The 26441-nt window shown below is 57.5% G+C and overlaps 1 protein-coding gene across 3 annotated transcripts in view; it reads left to right on the forward strand.

Moving 5' to 3' along the window:
* Nucleotides 1-23704, forward strand: part of LOC148819662 (voltage-gated potassium channel KCNC1) — a 57436-nt gene extending 33732 nt beyond the window's left edge. Inside the window, exons 2-4 of one of the 3 annotated variants that reach the window (XM_088934689.1) lie at nt 1186-2119; nt 16394-16537; nt 22004-23704. In XM_088934689.1, coding sequence (XP_088790815.1) covers nt 1186-2119; nt 16394-16537; nt 22004-22068 — 1143 coding nt within the window. In that variant the 3' untranslated portion in view covers nt 22069-23704. Of the gene's footprint in view, nt 1-1185; nt 2120-16393; nt 16577-17824; nt 17959-22003 lie in introns of those variants that run through there. The other 2 variants (XM_088934690.1, XM_088934688.1) reach the window with 2 other exon arrangements.
* The last annotated feature ends 2737 nt before the right edge of the window (nt 23705-26441 follow it).

Raw genomic sequence — 26441 nt, forward strand, 5'->3', positions numbered from 1 at the left:
AGACCCCTGCCCGTGCACATCAGTCTGCCCTCATAGCGATACTACCTTGGTAGCGCAGGCAGGGCTGTGGTCGGCGATCAGAGAGCAATTCATTAGCAATGGGCCTGGGGAATGTGCGTTATTGAATGATCGATAAGTGCCTCCTGGCTTTGGTTCCGCAAACTGCACACCCCACCCTCCCAGCTGCAGCTTGCACATTCAAACGCATTGGCGGCCTGAAAAAGAACGTGCCTGTGTGTGTGTGTGTGTGTGTGTGTGTGTATCCAAAGCCCTAAAGGAAAAAAAAGGAGGAAGCAGAAGCTTATTCTGAGGTCTAGGAAATGTGACAGCTACACCTGGAGTTAACCAGCTCCCTTTTAAAGTCAGATGCAGGCTCTGAGCGGTCCCCAAGGAATGTGAGACAGGTGAGTTTAACCCTGCTGTGGCAGTAGTAATCCTGCTGAGGACGAGAGGAGCCCCTGGTTCAGACATCTGCTGTACGTGCTTGGCTGAAGCTATGTTAGGACTGAACGTCTCCAAGTCAGAATCCCCCCCAGATGTGTTCTGGGGTTCCGGGGAAAATTGTTTGATTGTCCACTGCTTGCTTTGGTAAGACTTCATCCTGCATAACATTCCTTCATAGCCAGCAGCTGTATCACCCTGCAGCTCCCAGCTGGCAGCCCCACTGGAGCTCAGCAGTGTGAGCCTGGTCAGTACCTGGGTGGGAGACTCCTGGGGAAGCTGAGGCTGCTGCTGGAAGAGGTGTTAGTGGGGCCAGCAGGGGGTGCTCACCCTGCAGTCTGTGTGGGTCCTATACTGTACTGTAAAAAGGCACTGTCTTTTGCATGAGACATAAAACCCTGATCCTGACTCTCTGTGGTCATTAAAAATCCCAGGGCGTCTCTCGAAAAGAGTAGGGGTGTAACCCCGGTGTCCCGGCCAAATTTCCCCCTGGCCTTTACCAGTCATGGCCTCCTAATAACCCCCCTCTCTGAACTGGCTTCATCACTCTGCTCTCCTCCCCACTGAGAGCTGGTGTGTGTGAGAGGACTGGAGCATCATCCAGGGGGGGCTGCACACTGGTGGGGGTGGAGGGGATCCCCATGACCTGTAAAGAGCTCTGAGTGGAGTGTCCAGGAAAGTGCTATAGAAGTGTAAGGAATTATTATTAATGATCACCCTCTCCCTCCTCCTCCTCTCTTGCAGTGGGTGGCGTTCGCCTCGCTGTTCTTCATCCTGGTGTCCATCACCACCTTCTGCCTGGAGACGCACGAGGCCTTCAACCCCATCACCAACCGGACGGAGCTGGAGCAGGTGGAAAACACCACGATGGAGCGCGTGTACGAGGAGACCGAGACGGTGGCCTACCTGACCTACATCGAGGGCGTGTGCGTGGTGTGGTTCACCTTCGAGTTCCTCATGCGCATCACCTTCTGCCCGGACAAGGTGGAGTTCATCCGCAACACGCTCAACATCATCGACTTCGTGGCCATCCTGCCGTTCTACCTGGAGGTGGGGCTGAGCGGCCTGTCCTCCAAGGCGGCCAAGGACGTGCTGGGCTTCCTGCGCGTGGTGCGGTTCGTGCGCATCCTGCGCATCTTCAAGCTGACCCGGCACTTCGTGGGCCTGCGGGTGCTGGGCCACACCCTGCGGGCCAGCACCAACGAGTTCCTGCTGCTCATCATCTTCCTGGCGCTGGGCGTGCTCATCTTCGCCACCATGATCTACTACGCCGAGCGCATCGGCGCCAAGCCCAACGACCCGCGGGCCAGCGAGCACACGCACTTCAAGAACATCCCCATCGGCTTCTGGTGGGCCGTGGTGACCATGACGACGCTGGGCTACGGGGACATGTACCCCCAGACGTGGTCGGGCATGCTGGTGGGCGCCCTGTGCGCCCTGGCGGGCGTGCTGACCATCGCCATGCCTGTGCCCGTCATCGTCAACAACTTCGGAATGTACTACTCCTTGGCCATGGCTAAGCAGAAGCTACCAAAGAAAAAAAACAAACACATCCCGAGACCCCCCCAGCTGGGCTCCCCCAATTACTGTAAGTCGGGCGTTAACTCTCCGCACCACAGCACACAGAGCGACACGTGCCCCCTGGCACAGGAAGAGATTTTAGAAATTAACAGAGCAGGTAGGAAACCTCTGAGAGGCATGTCCATCTGATTGCAAAAATAACAGTTCCGAATAAAATATCCGCGGTGTATATATGAAAAACTGCTAACTGAATGACTTCGAGACTAACGGAACCCCCTCCTCCTCCTCTTCCTCCTCCTCCTCCTCTCCACCCTTCTCTCTTCCACTCTTCGCCTCACCCCAGCTGTGGTCGCCTAACTCCTCGTCGCCCACTCGCCTTAACACCCCCCCACCCGTCACCCGCGGCGCTCCCTCTCCGTCCCATCCCACCGCCACGCTCCAGACCCCCTGATCACCATCCTCCTCCCCCCCCCACTCACTCCGCCAGCGCCTCAGTGGGCTCCACATCCTCCTGTCAGAGCGCCCCCTGGTGGGACTTGGTCCGCACACTCATCCGGCGGCACGAGGCCTCTCCCAGGATGCCTTTCTGTCGGCCCGCTCTCTCCGATCTCTGCATCTTCCCTCTCTCGATTTTTTTTTCCCATGGCTTTTTTTTTCTGGAGGGGGTTTTCTCCAGCCAGCCCTCAGCACATCCGGGGGGATAATACTCTGTTTGTTTTCAAACCTCCAGCCTGTAGCGTGCGAGCCTCTTGTGTCTCAGGTCAGGCGGGGGCAGTGGGTGCTTGCGGGGGCAGGTCGGAGGCGAGATCCTGAAGAGCTGGCGGAGCTGGTTGACCTGCGTGGCGCATGTCCCTTGCAAAGCTTGAAAGCCGTATGGCCGCCTTGGCAAAAACGAGCCTGACTTGCCCGCTTCCTGGTTTCCGAAACGGCGAGGTCCCGCTCAGATCCTGTTTCCTTATGCTCCGAGTCCGATCGGCGCGCCCTTCGACGCCTTTGACCTCAGGAATCCCGTTATCGCCCAACCCCAGAGGGCTAAACTCCTGACAAACAGCAGAAAAGCCTGAACACACAGGGCTCAGAGCATGAGCAAGGGTGTGGATCATGTCTGTGGGGGTTCCACATAGAGTAACTGATCGATTGCTCTTTTTGTTCAGATCACAGTAACTTTGTCTCGTGGGGGGGGGGCATTAATGTGTGCTCAAGGGTGGTGCACCACTCATATATGTCCCCTTCGTTACTTCCTCTCGTATTCGCATCTAAGAGGCAGTTTTAGACACTACATTTATAAGCCATTACTAGTGCCATCGCACACGTTGTGTATGTGTAATGTAGTCGATTATTCAATCGGACATGACAGATCAGTGACAGTAACGTGGGAATATTTGTGACTGATTTTGCACACTGTTATAATACTAGTTTTATTTATGGGGACTGTGGGCTCAAGGCCTGAATCCAGACTTTCGCGTCCATCGCACTCCTGCAGCCGGTGTCTGGACTGACCGCTTGCCCAGAGCACGACGTGGGCCTCTGCTCGACCTTCAGAACTGACAGCTCAGCTCCTGTAGGTGCAGTGATGGCTCAGGCCAGGAAAGGCAGCAGAGCTGTTGAAGTTCGAGAGGAAGGAGCTGTGCTTTCTAGCCTGCTCTGGGACTGGTGGGAATTCTGCGTTTGAGATATTAGGATTGGCGCTGTGCTCTGTTGGCCTGCCCGGCTGCCTCGAGCTCTCTCTCTGCCCTGTCCCTCCTCGCTGGCGTGCCTCTCTCATACTCTCAGTCTTCTGCAGGGACCCGTGTCCCAGACTGTCTTATTGCTAGATCACCCTGGCCTAACAAAGCTGCGTACAGTCTGCTTCCCCAGTGCTCAATTCTCCCACTGTACTTCTCTGAGTGTCATTTAGCAACACACCTGGAGCCTGTGGGTGCCAAGATGTTCACTGAAGGCCAATCTCTGCTTGTTCTGCTTCGTCTCTGCCAGTAATGGCAGCGATCAGGCCCTGACACACACACACACACACACACACACACACACACACACACACACACACACACAGCAGTGTCTCCTACAGCTCACATTGGCCCAGCTGTATCAGGGAGCCAACAAAAGACCTGAAAATCGGTCATCTCTTTTCCTCTCAGAGCGAGTAGACACACACACACTCACAGACACAGTTTTGCAGTGCTTTGCTCGGCTGCTATGCGCTCGAGTTGATAGAAAAGTAGTTCTCCCCCTGTGAGTTTTCGGTTTATTTCATCCATTGCGAACAGTTCGCAAGGTAGGCTCTGATACACACATACGAGAGAGAGAGAACTAGCAATCACGCAAAAAAGGTTACGAATTTAATAATAATAATTGCTTACACTTATATAGTGCTTTTCTGGACCCTCCACTCAGAGCTCTTTACAGGTACTGGGGATCCCCTCCACCCCCACCAGTGTGCAGCCCCCCCTGGATGATACTCCAGTCCTCTCACACACACCAGCTCTCAGTGGGGAGGAGAGCAGAGTGATGAAGCCAATTTATAGAATTCACAGGGCCAATTTCTTAGAATTTCTTCTAAGAAAAATACATTTAAAACATAAAATAATAATAATTCATTTGTACTAACCCGAACCTGGCCCGAGAACAAAGTTGTACATGAAAAACCGACCCGAACCCGCTACCCTGTCGGGTAGCAGACCTGTAGTCTGGACTCCTCACCACCAAGCTCTTCCTCCAATGGAGAGACATCACAACACACAGTAATGTTCCTCCAGGCCGGCGGTGCACAGCTCTGGCTCCTAGTGGGCTGTTCCAGACCCTGGCACAGGCAGGGTCCTGAGTCCCCCCCCGCCTCCCGGGCCTGGACAGGACGGGTCGTGCAGCCACCCCAGCCCGGGCCCCCGCGTGCTCTGGGCCGCGCCGGTGATCGGTGGTGAGGTGCCCTTCCCGCCGCAAGGCACAGAGAAAGGGGCATCGTGCTGCAGGACGGTGGCGATCGTTAAAGACAGTAAGCCTAACCGCTTTCGAAAAAGGAGCACACATTGTCGATTTCTGCTGTGACGGCGAAGGCCACGGGATTTCTCTTGGCACCTGTGATGCCCGGCCGGCCGACGAGAGAGCCCTCTGCCCCCGGAGCGGGGTGTCGGCGTCAACGGTTTCGGAGGTCTCCGGCGGGCCCTGGCCGTTCTTTAAAAAGCAGGAGCCTTCACACCAGGCAAAAGAGAAAAAAGCCCCGCGAAGGAACAGCACCCCCCCCCCCCAGCCTGTTCACTCTCCCCTCCCTGGGGTTCCCCCAGTGCTCCTGGAGAGGCCCGAAGGCTGGTGATTTCGTTTCTGGCGCCACACGCAGCTGTGCCCGCAGCTCGGGAAACCCAGCGTCCCCTGGGAGCCCCCATGGGGAAGCAGTCAGCGGTTCTCTAATTGTGCTGTTCGAGCCCCGGATCCTTCATCATCTCTGTGAAAGCGCCGCAGCACAGCCACCCCTCCCCTCCCCTCCCCTCCCCCCGGGGCCTGCAGGGGGAGCCGGTGAGCCAGACCCAGGGGACAGGAAGAGCCGCTGGAAACTAGCAGCCCTGGCACGGGTACTGGGCACCCGAGGGGAGCCTGGGTCCTCCCAGACCTGCGGCCGGTGTCCCTGTCAAACCACACGCGCGCGTGTGTGTGTGTGTGTGTGTGGGGGGGGGGGGTACCCCACAAGGAATCGGGGGACCCTGTTTTGTCAGATGAGCCAGCCGGCCCCCCCCTCTCTGCGCTCTCTGCCCTGCCTCTGCCCGCCCTGCTGTGGGCCGCTGGTAGCAGGGGCACAGCAGCTGGCATTCAGGTGAGAAGAGGCAGTGTCCGGTACCGCTGGCAAAAGGCAGGCGGCGGGCGGGAGGCGGGAGGCAGAGGCCGCCAGAGTCGGGCATCGTAGGAGAGATATCCATCTCCCCCTCCACTCTTTGCCTTTTTTTTTTTTCCTGTCCGCAAAAGCCAGAGACAGTGATGCATTGGGATATAATACCACTAAGGTAATGTGGAGATAATTTACGATAACATTTATGAAACGGGCACATTAAGCGATTCAGCTCTCCGAGCGCGGGCAGGGAGGGGGGTGGGGGGTGTCACGGGGCAGGCGCCTCGCGTGCAGCCATCTGTCTTCAGTAGGAGGGGGGGGGGGGGGGGGGGGTCACGGCACTCCGGGCCCCTGCGGCTCCCTGCTCGCTCAGGGCGGGCTCTGGGAGGATGCCGGGCTCCGTCACGGGACACGTGCTGTCGAGAGAGAGAGAACTCGAAGGCCCGTTTGGGTCCCGAGGCTGGATTTGGGATTTTTGGGCTGGATTTCCGTCGGGTTTTGATTGGCCTGGATCTGCTTGATCTTGAAGTGCAACAGCTCAGTTTCTACTCCTCACAAGGCAGCAGGGGGAGGCTGCGTCCTGCCTGTAGGAGCCGCTCTTGCCCGTCATCGAGCCCATGGGGGGTTTTCCACAGCACAGGCAGGCTGGATCACTTCCACGGACTGGAGACAATCTGGCCGACTGGTTGCTTGGAAGCGGAGCGTTTCCGTGACAGGTCCGGGGCCAGTAGACAGGCGTAGTGTGGCCTGATCGTCTCCGACGGGCTCTTCACGCGCCGGCTTGTGTGGGATTGCAGCGCTGCGGAAACTGGTTTACCCCCAGGGCTGGGACGGGGGGGACGGGGGGGGGCGCTCCAGCTCTGGTCCGCTGCGTCTGCAGGTGGGGTGGTCTCTTCCCGGCAGTCTTCCACCAGTCTGAGGAGCAGGACTGCAGCTGGACTGGAGGACTCGTCAGCGCAGTGGAGATCACAGGGGCGCGCAGCCTGACGGGGCCCCCTCTCGTGCGAGACGAAACTGGCACCCCCCCCCCTCGGAGGGGGGAGTCCGTCTTCCAGCTTTCCAGAACAGGCCCTTCCTTCCCTTCCCAAGCCTCTGTCGCGATCCGGGCCCGTCCCCATGGCAACCGTGTCCGGAGAGGGACGGCACTGGCGGGACCCCCGGCGAGGCTGGCACGGAGGGAGGGACCCGGGGGGGGAGCCAGGCGAGCAGTGGCCCTCGGGTTTGGCCCCGGTCTTCCCTCTCCGGAGTCAGGGGCCTCTGCTGCAGGCGAGGTCTGCCTTTGCCAGCTTTGCCCAGGTGGCGACCGTGCAAGAGCGAGCGGGACCAGATATGACAGGATCTGCTCGTGTCGAGACACGAGTCTTCCCCGCCTTGCAGGCCTCGGAGGTGTTATCAGTCGTTTGTGAGCCCGTGTCTGGCAGGAAGCTCTTGTCCTCCTGTATCCCGGGCTGTGCGGTGCGGGACGCGAGTACCCACACAGGCAGACGACAGCCTGGACCCGCGCTGTCCGCCTCTCGGTGTGCACGGGTCCCGGGAGAGTCCCGCTGGCTTGCCTGAGGGAGCCACACTGCCCAGGCACTTCCCGCGCATTCAGTCTGTCCTGCCTCTAAAGGAGAGGCAGCAGGGTCCTGCCTCCCCCGGGGCCTCTGAAGGAGAGGCAGCAGGGTCCTGCCTCCCCCTGGGCCTCTGAAGGAGAGGCAGCAGGGTCCTGCCTCCCCCGGGGCCTCTGAAGGAGAGGCAGCATGGTCCTGCCTCCCCCGGGGCCTCTGAAGGAGAGGCAGCAGGGTCCTGCCTCCCCCGGGGCCTCTGAAGGAGAGGCAGCAGGGTCCTGCCTCCCCCTGGACCTCTGAAGGAGAGGCAGCAGGGTCCTGCCTCCCCCGGGGCCTCTGAAGGAGAGGCAGCAGGGTCCTGCCTCCCCCTGGGCCTCTGAAGGAGAGGCAGCAGGGTCCTGCCTCCCCCGGGGCCTCTGAAGGAGAGGCAGCAGGGTCCTGCCTCCCCCGGGGCCTCTGAAGGAGAGGCAGCAGGGTCCTGCCTCCCCCGGGGCCTCTGAAGGAGAGGCAGCAGGGTCCTGTCTCCCCCGGGGCCTCTGAAGGAGAGGCAGCAGGGTCCTGCCTCCCCCTGGGCCTCTGAAGGAGAGGCAGCAGGGTCCTGCCTCCCCCTTGGCCTCTGAAGGAGAGGCAGCAGGGTCCTGCCCCCCCCCCCGGGCCTCTGAAGGAGAGGCAGCAGGGTCCTGCCTCCCCCGGGGCCTCTGAAGGAGAGGCAGCAGGGTCCTGCCTCCCCCTGGGCCTCTGAAGGAGAGGCAGCAGGGTCCTGCCTCCCCCGGGGCCTCTGAAGGAGAGGCAGCATGGTCCTGCCTCCCCCTGGGCCTCTGAAGGAGAGGCACCAGGGTCCTGCCTCCCCCGGGGCCTCTGAAGGAGAGGCAGCAGGGTCCTGCCCCCCCCCCGGGCCTCTGAAGGAGAGGCAGCATGGTCCTGCCCCCCCCCCCGGGGCCTCTGAAGGAGAGGCAGCAGGGTCCTGCCTCCCCCTGGGCCTCTGAAGGCCGGTGGTTGAGATGCCCTCTGTGCAGGAGTGCGGGACACCAGCTGAGAGCTCTGAACTCTGTCTCCGCCCGTGACTAAGGAGCACGTTTGTTTGTTTTTTTCAGCAAAATGCCCACCCACACAAAGAGAAGTCTCTTTGAATGAAAGCTGCAGCCAGCTGCGATGTTCCAAGGGAAAGGCAGCGCTCCTGAGGGGCGCGGGAACCGCATCATGCGCAGGGCTGCTCTCCCCAGCCACTTCCCTCTCAAACGCGGCCCTGCCTGGGCTGTTCAGGACAAACCCGCAGGAGGCTTTTATCTTTAGGACCAAGACTGGATCCCAGAGCCTCTGCTCGGCTGCCGCTCTGAAACGTGTTTTTTTTTCTTTCCCCGAGTAAAAATAGCCCAGCTGAAGTAGGCTAGCTCCAGAAGGAGCCTGTGAAACGTCTTCACGACCTCCGGGCTCGTCCGTCCTCTGAATCGCACTCTGCCGGGACGAGGGCGAGAGGGCTCCCCTTGGGGAAACGGCACGGGCCCGACCCCCAGCCGAGAGCCGGCGACGGTACCGGTACCGCTACTGGTACCGTCCACGGCGAGAAAGCTCACCTTGTCCTGCAGCTTGAGAGTTTCCTCCGGCAAGGCGCAGAGCTGTAACTGCTGACAGCGTCAGGGTCCCCTCGGAGGACGATGAGCTGGTTTCCGAGTGCTCGGGCCTGCAAGGTGACGTAGGGGGTCCGAGAAAGAAGCACACCGGGAGGCTGGATGGAGGGACGGCCTTCGTGTTCTCTCCTGATCCCAGCCAGGGCCACTTCACCAGCAGCGACACCGATGCACACGCAGAGTTTTGCACCACGTTGGACCAACTCAATGTGCAAACAGCCGTCGTGCGACCCAGTGGCACACGTGCCGTAGCGCGGGATCAACAGCGATTGGCAGGGTACCGGCGTGCTGGTCTCGTTGCCCGTGCGTGGCTGGCCAGCCCTTTGGCGTCCTCGCCCTGCCGCTCCCGGCAGAAAGGGAGCCACTCCTGACCAAAAAAGCCACAAATGCCAACAGCCATGTCGCCCTGCAGCTCCCAGCTGGCAGCCCCACTGGAGCTCAGCAGTGTGAGCCTGGCCAGTACCTGGACGGGAGACTCCTGGGAAAGCTGAGGCTGCTGCTGGAAGAGGTGTTAGTGGGGCCAGTAGGGGGCTCTCACCCTGCGGTCTGTGTGGGTCCTAATGCCCCAGTATAGTGACGGGGACACTATACTGTAAAAAGGCGCCGTCTTTCGGATGAGATGTAAAACCGAGGTCCTGACTCTCTGTGGTCATTAAAAATCCCAGGGCGTCTCTCGAGAAGAGTAGGGGTGTTACCCCAGTGTCCTGGCCAAATTTCCCCCTGGCCTTTACCAGTCATGGCCTCCTAATAACCCCCCTCTCTGAACTGGCTTCATCACTCTGCTCTCCTCCCCACTGAGAGCTGGTGTGTGTGAGAGGACTGGAGCATCATCCAGGGGGGGCTGCACACTGGTGGGGGTGGAGGGGATCCCCATGACCTGTAAAGAGCTCTGAGTGGAGTGTCCAGAAAAGCGCTATATAAGTGTAAGGAGTTATTATTTAAAAAGGAAATGAGATCCAGCATCATTCGCGAGCAGAAATCCAGCATTTCCATCGTTCTGCTCCTGCACGTCTCAGTTTTGATTTTGTGGTCCATGTGTAAGGACTGGACAGATCTGCTCCTGCTGTCTGAGGGAGGAGGAAGGAGGAAGGATAAGGAATAACAGTGTTAGCTGTTTGAAGGACACCACTTTTTATGCCAAGGTTTCAAAAGTGCATGCAACATCGGTCTTTGAGTGTCACAATCATGCAGGGTTTTTTTTCCATAAATCTTTAAATCGCACCAGTTCAACACCTAGATCCGATGGCTTCCAGAGAGAGGGACACTACATGCACAATTTCTTGGATTTGGAATTTGTCTTTTTGCATACCCCAACACAGACAGGGAGAGAAGCTGGGGGTCAGAGTGCAGGGTCAGCCATTTATACAGCACCCCTGGAGCAGTTGGGGTGAAGGGCCTTGCTCAGGGGCCCAACAGAGTAGGATTCCTCTGCCAGCCATGGGATTTGAACCGGCAACCTTCCAGCCACAGGCACAGATCCTGAGCCACAGTGCCACCACACCACCCACATGATCAGCTCTCAGCTCTGATGCAGTACAGCTTCTACAGATCCGTGCAGCTGAATCTCCACACACACGCTAATATATAATATATCACTGCACCTGAAACACAAGCTTGCAGAACGCCTGCGTCTTTTTGTGCAACAGAAGAAGAAGGTCATTCTGCTCATGACTGGATGCTGTCCGTGTACCAACCTGTTTGCCCAACTCGCAATCCTGCCAGGTCTTCCTGGACTGCATGCTGGCCGCTGTCTGGATTAGGCCTCCTACCTGTAGGCAGACTCTATGTCTCACGCACACACACAGTTTGAAGCCCGTCAGCAGCGTGAACGCAGCTACACACTCCAACAGCATGTAGTGAAATCCGCAGAGCAGCTCATGTGGGACAGTGCAAGCAAGACGCGTTCGTTTCAGATTCAGATCCACTTCATACAGCTGTCGTAACCCACCCTGCTTTGTATAACAGTCGCAGTAAGACTGTCAGAGCCCGTCTGATCGCAGACTGACCTTGGCTGCACAGTGGGTCTGTACGTCACAGGGGGCTTTTAAAATTCCTGAAGAATTGCCAGTCCGGTTCTTCGAAATATCTGCAGATCTTTCCAACAGCTGCATGCTTGTTACATGATTTCTTCCTGACCACAGCTACTGTAGCACTGGTGATCGTCAAGCTCGTAAAAGATTACAGCAATAAAGTATAGGCATGGTTACGAACCGAAAGGGAAATGTTATGGCATAAATGCAGCGAAAGTAATGGACGAGCAGCAGAAATACCTTTCCGGGTTAGTGTGGGAAACTTTCAGAAGGGGACACCCGCGCCTGCTGCGTTCGCAAGGGGAGGTGGGCTGAAGGAGATGTGCTCCTGAGAGCTTTTTACAGGAGCCACCTGCACAAGCACGGGTCAAAGTCTGAGCTGCCGGAGCGGCCAAAGGCAAGCATCTCGAGGGGCTTTAATTCCGAGGATCGCAGCATCGTAAGAGAAAGGGAACAGAAAAAGAACGTCACTCCCGCGATCGATCTTGAGAGAGGCCCAGCCGAGAGCAGCAGAGACAGATCAGCCCTTAGTCGTCCTTATGAGACAGCTAGCCAATAGCCCTTAGGAAGTGCGTAGCGATGCTTGTCGAAACGGCCCGTTTCCTAATGGCATCGCCAGTCAGATTGCAAATGGCAAGAGAAGTTCAGCATGGCAAGGCTCATTACCGCTGTCTGCTGCCAGATGCTGTTCTGTTTTTTTTAATCTGCCGTGGTTGGTTTCTTAAAGAGCGCAGTCTGGATAAATCCAGAGGGCTGCCACTCAATCAGATGTAGGTAACGCCGATAAATCGGATGTTTATTGATCAATGGAAATCCTGACCTGCATTTAGAGAGAGAGAGAGAGAGAGAGAGAGATGGGGGGAGAGGGGAGAGAGAGAAAGAGATGGGGGGAGAGAGAGAGAGAGATGGGGGAGAGGGGAGAGAGAGAGATGAGGGGAGAGAGAGAGAGATGGGGGGAGAGAGAGAGAGATGGGGGGAGAGGGGAGAGAGAGAGAGAGAGAGATGGGGGGGAGAGGGGAGAGAGAAGAATGGGGGAGAGGGGAGAGAGAGAGATGGGGGAGAGGGGAGAGAGAGAGAGAGATGGGAGGGAGAGGGGAGAGAGAGAGAGATGGGGGAGAGGGGAGAGAGAGAGATGGGAGGGGAGAGAGAGAGAGATGGGGGAGAGGGGAGAGAGAGAGAGAGATGAGGAGAGAGAGAGATGGGTGGAGAGGGGAGAGAGAGAGAGATGGGGAGAGAGAGAGAGATGGGGGGAGAGGGGAGAGAGAGAGAGATGAGGAGAGAGAGATGGGGGGAGAGGGGAGAGAGAGAGAGAGATAGGGGGAGAGGGGAGAGAGAGAGAGATGAGGAGAGAGAGAGATGGGGAGGGAGAGAGAGAGATGAGGGGAGAGGGGAGAGAGAGAGAGATGGGGGAGAGGGGAGAGAGAGAGAGATGAGGAGAGAGAGAGATGGGGAGGGAGAGAGAGAGATGGGGGGAGAGGGGAGATAGAGGGGGAGGGGAGAGAGAAGGTGGTGTTTGTTGTTGCTGGTGAATTATTCCGAAAGCTATGACTCACGCTCCCCTCGCTGCCGCTCTCAGTCCGCCTGCGTCACGCTGCGCTGCGTGTGACCCACATTGCTGCGCTCGCGATGAAGCCACACGAGTGAAACGGGTGATCCGGGGGGCAGCGGTACAGCCTGTTGAGAAGAGTAACTGCCATCCCTTCATTATTATTTATTGCTTACACTTATACAGCGCTTTTCTGGACACTCCACTCAGAGCTCTTCATAGGTCATGGGGATCCCCTCCACCCCCACCAGTGTGCAGCCCCACCTGGATGATGCTCCAGTCCTCTCACACACACCAGCTCTCAGTGGGGAGGAGAGCAGAGTGATGAAGCCAGTTCAGAGATGGGGGTTATTAGGAGGCCATGACTGGTAAAGGCCAGGGGGGAATTTGGCCAGTAGGTTACACCCTTACACTTCTCGAGAGACGCCCTGGGATTTTTAATGACCACAGAGTGTCAGGACCTCGGTTTTACATCTCAACCAAAGGACGAGATACAGTATAGTGTCCCCGTCACTATACTGGGGCAGCAGGACCCACACAGACCGCAGGGTGCGCGCCCCCTGCTGGCCCCACTAACACCTCTTCCAGCAGCAGCCTCAGCTTTCCCAGGAGTCTCCCACCCAGGTACTGACCAGGCTCACACTGCTGAGCTCCAGGGGGTTGCCAGTTGTGCAGTTGCTAAGTGATATGGCTGCTCGCTTAAGCGAGAGTCCTGCCCAAAGAGAGCCCCAGAAACCGAGGGGCGAGCTATGCTGGACCACTGCTCCGGCTGTGCAAGGCACCGGCGCCGCGCACTCACAAAATAATCCAAACTGAGCCATGTAGGAACAGAACCACGGACAGTCTGGATTTCTGCTCATGGGTTGATGCTGGATCTCATTTCCTTTTTTGGTCACGAGAGGCTTTCTTTCCAGTAAATGACGTGCTGGATCAGACAGGGGAGGTAGTGTTGATGGACTAGGCCACGCCTGGACAAGCATTCAGGTCAGCCTCTCTGGGGGGCCAGAGGACCCTCAGTGAGGCCCTCACTTTCTTAAATCCTCCTTCCTGCCTGGTTGACCTGTGGACTTCATAGATACCCCTTCTTCTGCACAGATCAAAAATGCCTGTGAACAGACCTCTGTATTAACAAGGTCGCACCTTCGTCCAGCCGGTGTGAACTGCTGGACAGGAGACAGGAGGGGGGTCCAGCAGCAGCACCACATTCATGTAACATTGCAGGGAGTGGAGAGAACCTTCCAGCTCTGAGTTCATGGCTGAAGAATTGGACCCAAGAGGCTTCAAACAAGGCATCGCGATTAGCAGGGATTTAAGCGCACTGCAGAACTGTCTCCTTGGTCTCCCCATGGTGGATCTTGCCTTAATGTCAGCGCGCCATGGGGCATTTTCTCGCGAACAAGCCTCACAGCCAGCATGTGGGGCCAACACGTGTTGGGCATGCATTATTGAAGAGGCGCGAACAGAGGAAAGCTCTGGGGGCCGATCCCAAGGCTGTGCAGCCCTTCAGCAGGGAGCAGAGCTTTTGTGCTGGAGCGGGAGGAAGTACTGCTGATCGGAATTAGCGTTCGACCTGGTCAGCCTCTTGGTCAGCCCCTCTGAGCCACAGAGAGGGCATGTGTCCATGCTCCTGGAGATCAGTAACAGAGACCCCTGCGGGCCAAAAGGGCCGAAGGCCTGTTATCGGCCAACGAGCCGACTGGGAGTGTCTTGGCGTGCCAGCGGTAGGCTGAGAGGCTGAGGTACTGAGCGTGAGCCTGGCTGGGAGATCAGCGTGTAGCCGAGGACTTCGATTTCAATTCGCTGACGCAGACAGGCAGCGCGTAGCTCTGCTGCAAAAGAAAACCCCCGATCCCACTTTTACGAGTGTGCGTTCACCCTGTGAGTGAACTGCATGACCTGCAGCGTGCAAACAAAACACTGAAGCTGTCTCTCCCAGAGCTGAGGCTGTTTCTGCTCGCTCTCTCTCTCTCTCTCTCTCTGCATGTGGGAGAAGCCTCCGAGGCGCTTCAACACGGCCAGGAGGCAGGCTGTGTCCTCTCTAACCCCTCTCCAACCCGAGCGCCTCTGTCCGGTCGCCCCGACTATTCCAAAGCTGCTTAACGAGAAACTGATCACCGAGCGCGTGAACAGAGCTCAGGCAGCAAAACGCTCTTCCAGCGAAACGGGCTTGAAATGACTTGAAGCAAAAGCCGTTTTCTTTTCAGTTCCACCTGCAATGGCTGGGGTGTGTGATGCTGATGGCACATGGGCTGTCTGAAGGCCAAGGCCGGGACAGACCTGTTCCACTGGGGGGGATTATGGGAAGAGGCACGTCAGGCGGGGACAGACCGGTCCCACTGGGGGGGATTATGGGAAGAGGCACGTCAGGCGAGGACAGACCGGTCCCACTGGGGGGGATTATGGGAAGAGGCACGTCAGGCTGGGACAGACCGGTCCCACTGGGGGGGGGGAGTATGGGAAGAGGCACGTCAGGCCGGAACAGACCGGTCCCACTGGGGGGGACTATGGGAAGAGGCACGTCAGGCCGGAACAGACCGGTCCCACTGGGGGGGATTATGGGAAGAGGCACGTCAGGCCGGGACTGAGGGACAGAGCAAGTGAGATCAGGGGGTACGAACTCCACCATCTTTACTGCTTCAACTGACTTCAGGACATTGAGGGTTGACAGCGCAGTCGGTGGATAGTTGACGGTTGAGATTAGCGCAGAAAACAACCGGAGCTGGAATAAACGAGCTGCATCCCTCGGAGCGGGTGTACTCTCGAGACCAGGCGCGTGTAAAAGCTCCCGTTTCCGAATGAGCACTCAACACCCGCCAACTGCCCCCCCCCCCCACAGCCTCGCAGTGCAACCAGCTCTCCCAACGTCTTGATGAACCGATCGTTACCTCGATGCAGTCGGTCGCCGATGCACGGGGGCCTTCGCGCGGGGATACGAACGGACGTCCCGGTGGCGGACGGCTCGGACCTGCCCTCCAATCACCCGCCGGGCCGGAGAACTGCAGCCGCCCCCCCCCCCCCCCCCCCGCCAACCGGGCCCAGCCAATCCAAGCACGAGCAAGAGAGGCGCCCCTCGCACGTCGCCACCACCTCCTCTCCCGAGACCGCCCATCCTCCTCTCCACGCCTCCTGGCCATCCTACGTCAGCCGCCAGGCATCAGTTATCCCCCCAGCCATACCCGGGCCCCCCCGCCCGAGCCCTCCAGACCATCGCCCTCCTGCCCCCCCACCCCTGCCCCCCCAGTACGGGCGGTTCCTCTTGTAAGCGCTGTAGACTGAAGGTGAAACCTCTGGGGGTGCTGTAGGATTTTGGTCTCCACCTTCTTGATTCTGAAATGAATAAGAAGAAAAATCTTACAAAACCCCAGTTTATTTTTATTTTTCCTTTCACAGCAGCCGGGCTTTTTGGAAAGCGGACGGGTGTTTTGTGAGCTGTTTTCCCTGGGTTTGGGGGGGGGGGGGGTGCGCTGCGGAGTGTGGGTTTGGGATGAGGGGAGGCACAGGTAGCTGAGATGGACAGGTGAACTGGATCCTGGGCTACTTCTGGAGGAGGGAGGGGTTGGGGTGGCGTCTGGACTTCACAACGCGACGCCAACTCGGTTGACTTGCGCGGCACCGTAGCTCCCCTCTTTCGGGGGCGGGGGGTGGGATTGGGGAGAAACATACCAACGACACGAACGAGAGAAAAAAATAGCTTCCCACTTCCACCACTCCAGCTCTCCAGCTCCAGCCCATCTCCTCCTCCCGGTTTCCTGCTTCTGTAGCTTAAGAGAAAGAGAGAGAGAGAGAGAGGAGTAAGTCAAGTGAAATATGGAAGGTGTTCCTGGTCCCAATTGCTCAGTGTCTCGCTTGTGCTTATATGTTTGAAGATTCCAAAGTGAATGGAGAAGCAGCTAAGGCAGCACTGGCCAATGAAGACTGTCCTCATATAGACCAGGCCATATCGCCTGAGGACGGCCAGATCTTTAGCCCGAGCGACAGAAGCGAACAGCCCTGCTTCCTCTTAACAACGGGTGAGCTGCCCAGCCGCACAGGGGGAAGAGTGAGGAAGGGTATGTAACAGCAGAACGGCCAGGCCTGGTCCGAGAGCAGACAGACAATCGGGCGAGCCGGGAGAAAAAAAACAAAGATGTATGTTTTAAAACCGACAAGAAGAAGCAAGCCAACAAACATATCTGTATGTGTATATCTCTATGTCAGAGGAAACCAGAAAAAAACCCCACACACATCAGCATAAGGCAGGCTCTGGGCTTACAGACAGCGGGAAGAGCAAAGCAAAGGGACAAACCAATCAACAGCCCCACCTTCTGGTCGGGGCCCCGCCCCCTTTCTATCCCCTCCCACTCTAGAACAAGCTCCGCAGACCCCGCCCCTTCCGTGACCACACCCACCACCCCGCCCAGCCCCGCCTCCCCGGACACAGCCAGCCTAGGACACAGACACGCCCCCTCGAGAGATCTGCATTCTGGTTTGAGGTTCTGACGCAGGGCAGGCACACACACACCCCTCTCCTCCCCGCTCCCCCACAGCGACCAACCCACACCCCACCCACCAACCCACCATTGCTCGTCTGTGACCCCCCCTCCCCCTCATCGGTGTGGAGTGGCAGCACAGATCGCCTGGGCATGCCTAGCCCCACCCCCCCCTCCCCTCCCCCTCCTCCTGCCCCCTGCCCGCCCCGCCCCACCCCCTGAGCTCCACGTGTCTCTCGTCCTCTCCACACCGCGGACAACCACAACGACAAGGAAAACAAGCTTTCTCCCGGCCTTTTTCCTTAGCCCCCTGTCGCCATTTTTTTTCTAGCTTTTCTGTAACAAAACAGAGCACGGCCACGCCGCACGAAAGCCTCCTTTTTTCAGGAGGCGGATTTTCTTCCTGCTTTTATTTTTCTTTGTGCCTTGGAAGGTGCGGGAGGGGGGAGGGGGAACAACCCTTTTACCAACTCTGGCATGCGACATCCCCCGACCCCTGACCCCTGACCCCCGACCCCGGACCCCTCCGCACCCACATCCCCCACCCCCCCCGCGCGTGTGCTCCACTCCTTCAGCTCCCCCCTTCGCTCCGTTCCCTTTTGGTCCTGCTCTCTCTTTCGAGAGAGAGAAACGACACTGGTGAAAAGCGAACGAGAGAAGCCAGGAGCCCGGCACTCCGGACCTCCCTAATCGCTCCTCTTTTCTTTTTCTTTGTTGTGCGTTCTGTTGTTTTATTTTTTTTCTTTGTTTGTTCGTTTCTTCCTTTTTCTGTTGCTCTTTTTTTTCCCCTTGTTCTTGCCGTCGTTCTCGTTCTCCGGCTGGTCTAAGCCTGTGCTGCACTGGGGAGCCCGAGCCGAGACGGGGCGTCCTCGCTGGAGCTGAGCTCCCAGTTCTATCCTCTGCTGCAGCTCGGCTGGATTCAGTGCGAGGAGGACTTGTGCAGCAGAGGGGCCCAGTGAGCCAGCGCCGGGCTCTCCGGGGTAGCCGGCTCGGGCGCTGGGCTCCGCCACACAGACCTGGAGCGGACAGCGTGCCCGCCGTGGGGCAGGGGCGAGGGGGCCAGGTGCTGCCGATGGTGATGATGATGGGGGTGGGGGGTGGGGGGCAGGAGGGAGGGAGAGGGAGAGGGATAGGGGCAGGGGTGGGGGTGGCAGCCGGGGAGGAGGGGGTGCACGAAGGCTTGGGCTTGTGGTTTGCGTCTGGACGCGCGCGCACAGGCCCGAGGGGATTCGCCAAATGGCAGCGGGCCGCTTCCTGGAATTTCGTTTCCCCGCGGAAGGAAGAGCAAAAGCCGAGCCGCGGTCGCCGTCAGCCGTGGAGCTGGGAAACGCTCACATAAGCGAGGCTGGGGGGGGGGGGGGCATCAGCGGGTTTGCCCGACGCGATCAGGGGGTCAACGTGAGGGGGGGGGGGGGGGTTCGCTTGCGTGGCCAGCCTGGATCTCAGCAGCTCCTCGCTCCCGGGCCCTCGGTGCCGCGCGGGTTCAATCCAGCGGGCCCGACAGGACTCGTCTCATGTCTTGCCCCCAGAGGCCCGGGGGTGCCGCCCCGTGACTCTCGTTTCGGGCAGCTTTCATGTAAAAGCAAAAAAACATCTGAAATCGGTGTGGAAGAAAAATGAGATCCGGGGTCTCAGGGGCCCCTTCGGTCTCACTTCCGCGACTGGAGGGCCCGATGTCAGCTGGGGGGCCAGAGCCGCTCTTGGGGCCCGCGGAACCACAAGACCCAAACCTCGCGCTCGTGAGCGGGGATCGACCTGCTGCCTTTCCCTCTCCCGTCCTGGCCAGGGGAGGGCGAGCTACCGAACACTCGGGACCCGAGCAGCTCTGCTGCCCGAAAGCACAGCCCCGACTCTCCCTGCTGACCTCCGGGCTCCAGGCCTTCCCGGCGCCAGCGGAGGCTCTGCGGGGTTCTGACCCGCTCGGCGTGGGCTCCCTTCAGAGCCCTGCCTTAGGCTGTGCTGTGTCTTTTGGGAGCAGAGGTTTGCCGCAGTGCCCCCCCCCCCCCCCAACACGTGAGGACAGAGTCAATGGCTGGAGAGATGGAGCCTATTCTCGCCCCCCCTACCCCTGCCCCCCCCACAACACCAGTATGCCCTCCCCCCTCCCCTCCCTCCTGCCTCCCTTCCCCGGCCCTCCTCACACACAGCTCAGAGTCAGCTGAAGACTAAACCAGGAATGCAGATTAAAGCAAGCGTCTGTAGGTGCTGGCCTGCCACTGAGAACGCCTCCCCCAGACACGGCTGCACTGAGCACGGGAGGAGCTACACACCAGGGAGCAAGGAGCAGAAAACAAGCCCGTTTCAAAGGGCGTTTGTATACCGCAGTTCGTCACAAACACACACACAGGGACGGCGATTTGCACTGCAGGCACAATCCTGGCTGTACAAACCAAGAGAAAGCTGCACGTCTCACCTCGGCAGGAGACAGGCCGGCCCTCAGCCCGACAGATTGAAAACGAGCGGGGACTATTTCGTTCATGTCAAGCGTTTACTTAAACCCTCACACCAACCCAGTTTTCCCATTCCTACCCCTGTCCATCCAGTCCTGTTAACAAAACAACCCCCCTTCCCCCTCACCCAGAGCCCACTGCCCCCCCCCCCCCAAACACGCCAACCTCCCAGTGCATCGTGGGGCATCTATGTCACTACCCTGTCTTGCCAAGTTACCCATGATGCATTGCCCCAGCTGCCCATACTCTGCTCACTGAATGGAAGAGTAATGTTCACTTGGCTTAGAAGAGCTTCTCCTTGACACCACTGAGACAATGAGCGCAGTGTCTGTTATTAACGATCCTACATTCAGCTTTTTATAAAATAGGGAGCCACATATAATTAAAAAATACAACATAGACAAAAGAATTGTCAGCATACTAGTGGCCCAGGGCATTTTGGAAGAGAACAAGTTTTCATGGCATTGAAAGTGAAACCGAAACCACACTGTTGTGAATATCTGTGTGTATGTGTGTGTCTCAGTGTGGGTGTGTGTGCGCCTGTGTGTATTTATGTGTCAAGTGACATAGACGTGAACCTGTCTTTCTGTCTCCAGTTGTTGGCATGTGGTTAACCTGTCTTTCTTTTCGGGTCGTGCACATTGCTGCATGTGGCTTTTTTCGAGAGGTGGCATCGCCATGGCGACAGAACCGGGCAGCCCAGTTTAGGGCCGCGGACCCCCTCCCAACAGGGGGTCCAGAGCCAAGAACCCAGCCGTCCCAGCAGCAGCTGCGTTGCCGGACCCCTGGAGTATGGGAACGCCGGCGCTGTCATTTAGAAATGTGCGCCATGGCAACACCATGGCAACACCATGGGCAAGGGAAGACAGCAGTCCGGGGGGCTCCTGCAAAGACCCCGCGCCCTTCGACTGCAGCGATCCTGCCCCTCTAAAAGAATCCCCCACCTGGAGGAGGGACACACCTCCTGCGCCGTCTGGGAAGCCGGACGCGGGTCCTGCCATCGCGATGCCACCTGGCGCATGCCAGCCGCTTAGAGAAACGCCACGTTCTGCATGAGAGATGCCGCTGAGCTGCCTTGCCCTGTCTTGCCCCGCCCTGCCCTGCCGTGTGCTGCTGATCCGGTGCTGCGGCTCCACTCCAGCGCATGTCTCTTCAAGCGGAGGTTGTGGGAAATCGCGGAGCCCCAGCTGCACTGCTGGCATGCGTGGAGATGCAATACGAGTGTCTTCAGTGCCCGTGGCTCCCTGTGGCTCCCTGTGGCTCCCTGCAGCTGGCACAGTCCTTCCAGGCGAGTCCTGTCTCCCATCCCACCCGTCCCGCGGCACAGAGCGGTCTCAGGCCAGCCTGGCGCTGCCCACCTTCGCGCCTCCTTCCTCGGTTTCTTCTTTCCTCTCATCACCCTTGTCGCTCGTCTGGCGTCGTTATGCCAATGAAACAGCCATTGCCGCTGACAGCAGAGCGATCGCCGAGGCCCTCGCTGACCCCTGTCCCTTCGTGGCGGTCAGGGGCGGACTCAGGACAGCCCGCACCCCCTGCCCTTTGCCCCTTGCCCCCTGCCCTCTGACCCCAGACTCTGGTGCGCAACAGCAGGCGGGCAGCTTCGCTCCGGTCCAGCCATGTCTCAGAGCTGACCGGTTCTGTTTGACCACGCCCACACACCCGCCCTCTAAGTGGCCACACCCACACCCTCTCGTGACCACGCCACACCCCGCCCTCTCAGTGACCACACCCTCCCTGTGACCACGCCCACACCCTCTCTGTGACCACGCCCACACCCCGCCCTCTCCGTGACCATGCCCATGCTGACCATCCGCAACACCGGTTATCAGAGGGGGAAACCAACACAGCGACAGTGGAGCTCCTCAGGATGTGCTCTTCTGAGCCACAGGAAGGGCCTACCCCCCGTCCCCCCACGCACACGCGCAAACAAACACCAGCTCCCATCAGCCCCCCTCCAGCCCTTCCAGGGACATCAGGCGCTGAAAACCACAAAAAGTAGCCCAGTGTGGACCCCCCCATCCCACCTACCCCTCTCCCACTCCCCCAATACGGAGAAGGAGCGTTGCTTGTTTCTCCTGTTCCTCTGATTAGTGTTCTTGTGGACTCCTTTCGTTTCTCTCTCTTTCTCTCTCCGTCCCTGAGTCCTCTGGGTCTTCCCACCTATCTGTGTCGCCCCTCCGAGCGACCCCCCCCCCCCTTCTCTCGGGCTCTGGCTCCTGTCTGGGCACCGGACCGACCGCCCTCGACATGCATGGACTGGCAGGGCTTCAGGGGATGAGCCTGGCTGCCTACTCTTGCATGACTGAGTGCTGACTCTCCCTTCACTGCTTCTCTCCCTGTCCTTCCCTGTCTCTCCCGCTCTCTTTTGTTGCGGATCATATATATGAACTAAACAAAAAAAAAATTAAAAATCCTTAAGAGACCTTCTTGGCTTTTTTTATTTTTTGCTGTTTTTTTTTTTTTTGGTGTTGTGAGATCTTCTTTTTTTTTAACCAAAAAAAAAAGAGCAATCTGGAACTGGCTGATGTTGAGATGCTCACTGTATTCTCTACTGCAGATCCCTGCAAAGAGGAGACTGTCCTAGTTAAGTATATGCAAGCAGAGGCGCTCAAAGTGACCTGACCGAGGCTGGTATTTTCTTAAAGGTGGACGTTTTGCGTAAAAGTATCCTTTCCACAGTCTGTCCACGGACTCCGAGACAGATGGGGGCGGGGGGGGGGAGGGCAGAGAGAGAGAGAGAAAAAGAGGACATTTTTATCTTGAGGAGAAAAAAAAAAACATGCCGCCGAAGGACGAGGCACGTGGGTGCGGTTCCACCCTTTCTCCCGTTTTCAGACGACAAAAAAATCCAAAACCACCACCACAACTACAGGCACAGCCGAGAAGAAAAGCAAGACCATTCCTGTGGAAGACTGGATGCCCCGTTTTTCCCTTGTGCTTGTGGGCGTGGCCGGAGGGGAGGAGCCTGGGGGTGGGGGGAGGAGACATGGTGACGGGGGAGAGGAGGGGGGGCTTGAGGGCGGGGCCGGGGGCGGGGATATTTGAAGGGGGAGGGGCCCAGGCTGGATTTTGTACAGAGGACACATTTCCTTTCCCTCCCCCCCCCCCCCCGAGCCTGGATGTGTACGCGTGTCTGTCCCGAACGGGACCCTGTCTGGGAAGAGGACATCGGGCTGTTTCCATGCCAACCCCCCCCCACCACCCCTTCCCAAAAAAAGGGGCAAGAAAAAACAAAAAACACATCCACAACAGTAAGAATAATACTGCTGATAACTATATTGTCCTAAGAGAAACTCTGACTGTAGAAGACTCCTTTCTGTTCATTTAGCATGACTTGCATGGTGTATTATTCAAAAAAGAAAAAAAAGCTGTAACTGTAATGAATATCTTTATGGGAAAAGCAAAAAAGATATATTTTCGTTCAAAAGCTCCTTACTTTTACATACATTTGATGTAGCCAAACTGTAAGACGGTATATATATAGTATATAAAAACAATGTACATTTAATTCTTCCTTTTTTTTTTGCAACCTATCGCTTTGTCTTTCTCTTTTTTTTTGTATTACAACAATACAAAGTAACAAGGTTTAAAGACAAACGTGCAAGCAGGAACCGCCGGTCATATTGACCTCTGCCCTCACCGCCTGCTTAACTCGCTACTTATGTAAAGATGGCGGGAAAAAAAAAAGAAGTATTTTAGCAAGATCTGTGTAGTTTTAACGGCAAATTACTTTAGAGTCTGTTTCCGTTGGCATGCTTGTGATCCCTGGATCTGATAAAAAAAAAATTATACCAGCTGGGCTATCTTTTACTATCTTATCCTTTTTCTATTTTTTTTCCTCTGTTCTACGCTGTATTTTCTTGGTGTATAGGAACCATGTGAAGATTCTATTTACAGTAGGCCGTTGTTCATATCACTTATTAAGTCGGGACTTTTGACAGTGTTATTTTTAAAAGGGAACAAAAGTGACACAGGATGAGCAGGACCGAGGGGAGAGAGAGAGAGAGAGCTGGGATTCCTGTCGGACCGGAGAGGAGGACGGAGCAGGGGGCGTCACAGCCGTCTGCCCCCCCCCTCTCGCTCGGACCCGCAATCCGAACTTTTCGAGCACTGTATGCAACCCAGCACCCGGGGGGCGGGGGACGCAAGACCCAGTCGAAGGACGGAAGCGAATGCATGCACAATGTTATGCAAAATACAGAAATAAATGAATAACTAAGAATTCTAGCATGAAAAATAAATTTTTGTATGAAACCTGCTCGGGGGAGTCTTGTTTTAATTCCTCTTCCGGTTCTCATCCCGCGCCTTCTCTTTGACCTTTCGGTGAAAGCAACAATCGGAACGCCGCCAGCCGCAAAAATAAAGAGACTCGCGCGCACCACCCGATCTGGAGATCAAAGAGAAGCTGGTGTTCGCTGCCGCGGGGGCTTGGCCCGACACGGGGCGCGCGGGGACCGCATGGCTGCGCCGCGCCCAGCCGCATGTCCAGGTGGAGACGGCGCGGCTCCTGACGGGAAAGCATGGCTAGCGATGGGGGCCAGACGAACCCGCCGCGCAGGCGGAATGACCAGTGTGGCGATTGCATCGGGGCACGCATGGGCACGCATGGTAAAGCGCCACTTTTACCACGGCGGACTAACGCGGCGTTTGCGGTTTTGGCGGCCATCTTTGCCCGAAGCGTTTGAGACGCCCACCCCACCATCCCGCTCGCCGCTCTCGGCCTCACCCACCCCCCCCCCAGCCCGGGAATTAACGATGTTGTTGTCTTTCTCTTTGTCTCTCCGAAGAGCGCCAGGGGCAGTGCCAGGGCCGGACGAAGGAGCCTGCAGATTGAGTATGTGTTGGCACCCCACCCCCCTCCCTCTCATCTTGCCCCCCCCCCCCTCCAGACACACCACTGCTCACCCCCCCTTGCACCCTCTCCTCATGGCACAACGCCATCCCACTCCCCGGTCCAGTAACCGGCCACCGGCGCGCGTCCGAACGCCACCCAGACTTGGCATGACCGGAGCCAGGTCCCGACGGGACCCTCTCGCCACCCCCTAAATGACGGGGGGTCACTCCCTTAAAGGCTCTGCCACGTCTCGGTGGGGGAACACGCTCTCCGGCCGCTCGGACAAGGAGGCACTGAGTTCACAGAGTACTGACCAAGAGAAGATGACTTCCTCGGTCTTCTGTTTTTGGCAGCCTTGCAGACGAACAAGGCCTTTAGAGTTATTATGCCGTTAAACGCACAGACGATGCATCACGTGGGAGAGACCCCACTGCAGGCACAGGGGTGCATGACCTGTGGTGCTCCGTTTGAGCCCTGTGCCTGCAGAAAAAGGCCTGTTCCAGTTGTATGGGTTTCTCGCTGCTCTGAACTGTGTGCATCAGGTGTCACGCCCTCTGTAGCCAGAGGGCGCTCCTACTCTGTCCTGTCTCTAGTTTCCTGTGCTTTGCTGTCCTTCCGGTGTCTCTCTCTCTGGGGCTATATAATTCCGGGTCACTCATTCACCTTCTCTCAGCATTCAGGTTTGGATGTCCAGAGACCCTCCTAGCACCCGGTCACCCCACGTCCGCCAACTGAGGGCATAGGTTTCTATACGGCATTCCCTGAACCGCTGAGCGCGGGCTAACCCCCGTCTCGCCACTACGCACAGGGTCTTTATCGCTCTCCTGCCACTCCACGGTTCATCCCTTCCAACATCCGTGACACCAGGTCTGGCTGCTGTATAATCACAGCCCCCCACAGGGCCGAGAACCCCACACTCCTCTGTGAGCCTCACTGTGGCTGGGACACCGGGACAGGGGCTCACACTGCATCCCCATGGTCACAGGACCAAGGTACGAAGACTTCAGATCCCACACTACTGCATCTGCAGCCAGGAGCTGTCTGGACTGCCCCTGAACAGACCTCAGCTCTCCTGTATAATACTTCTCAATGTCTCAATTGTACAGTGCTGTTGCTTTGAGCCATTTCTCACTTGCAGATTTATTGCCATGGGCTAAGTGACTCACATGTCCTCGTTTCGCCTGTTTTCATGGTCCTGCACGTCTGGGGACAGGCTCCTGGGTGATGGAACCCTCCACACGTACGTCCCGTTATACAAGAAAATCTAACGCGATGACAAAAATAACCCGCAGGCAGCAAACGTGTGTAACACGGCTTTGATTAGGTGCCTGAGGCTGTGAGGGGTGTCTTTGTGAGAAAGCCACCATCTTGGCTCAAAGCCCAGACCCAGGAGGGTGTGTTCTTGAGCCAAGATGGCCACCTGTCACTTGGAAGAACTTGGAAAATGAGGCACAGTGAGGCTGAACGAGTAATTAGCACTCCGAAAGAATGGAACTCCACATGAGGGACAGGAGCAGTCGGGACAGACTGCATGGAATTAGCCAGTGTTCTAGGCTAATTAAGAGGCTTATAATACTGTCCAGGAGACAGAGAGTTACAGTCTGTGTGTACACTCCAGGCGGGAAGGGTGGGAGAGTGAGAGCTCCAGAGAACAGTCCTCACTAGTCACGGATTGTGCTGGTTTACAGGCCTGTGGGACTCAGTGAGCTAGGGACACGTGAGGAAATGCAACTTTGTCTGCATTGTGGTAGTTTATTCACTAGGCTCAGTAGGGTTGTAGTGTGCTGGGAAGGACCAGGGTTAGCCAGCTGGACCAGGCCCGATGGGAGATGTTGGTACCTGGAGGAGTGGGGCATCGCCTGGCAGGGCATATGCATATTAGAGAAAAGTCTAGACGGCGCAGGTTGGGTCCCAAGTACTCCCTGGGCCTTAACATCAGCAGACAGATGTGCGGCCTCCGAGAGACCGGCTGATGTTTTCAGGAGCGCAGGTGTTGGTTACAGAGAGGCGTCCCTGGCCAAACAGGATCATCCAGTGCAGTTAGTGATGAGAGGAGTGACTGGTTTGTTAGTGAAGAAAAGTAAGACTTGAGAAGGCGCCATCATTAAGTCTGGGCAGCGTCGGGAGTATTCAGTTAAACTCTCTCGTGCATCCTTGTGTA

This window comes from Atractosteus spatula, chromosome 16 (genome assembly GCF_055471065.1).
Source record: "Atractosteus spatula isolate fAtrSpa1 chromosome 16, fAtrSpa1.hap1, whole genome shotgun sequence".
Lineage (NCBI taxonomy): Eukaryota > Metazoa > Chordata > Actinopteri > Semionotiformes > Lepisosteidae > Atractosteus > Atractosteus spatula.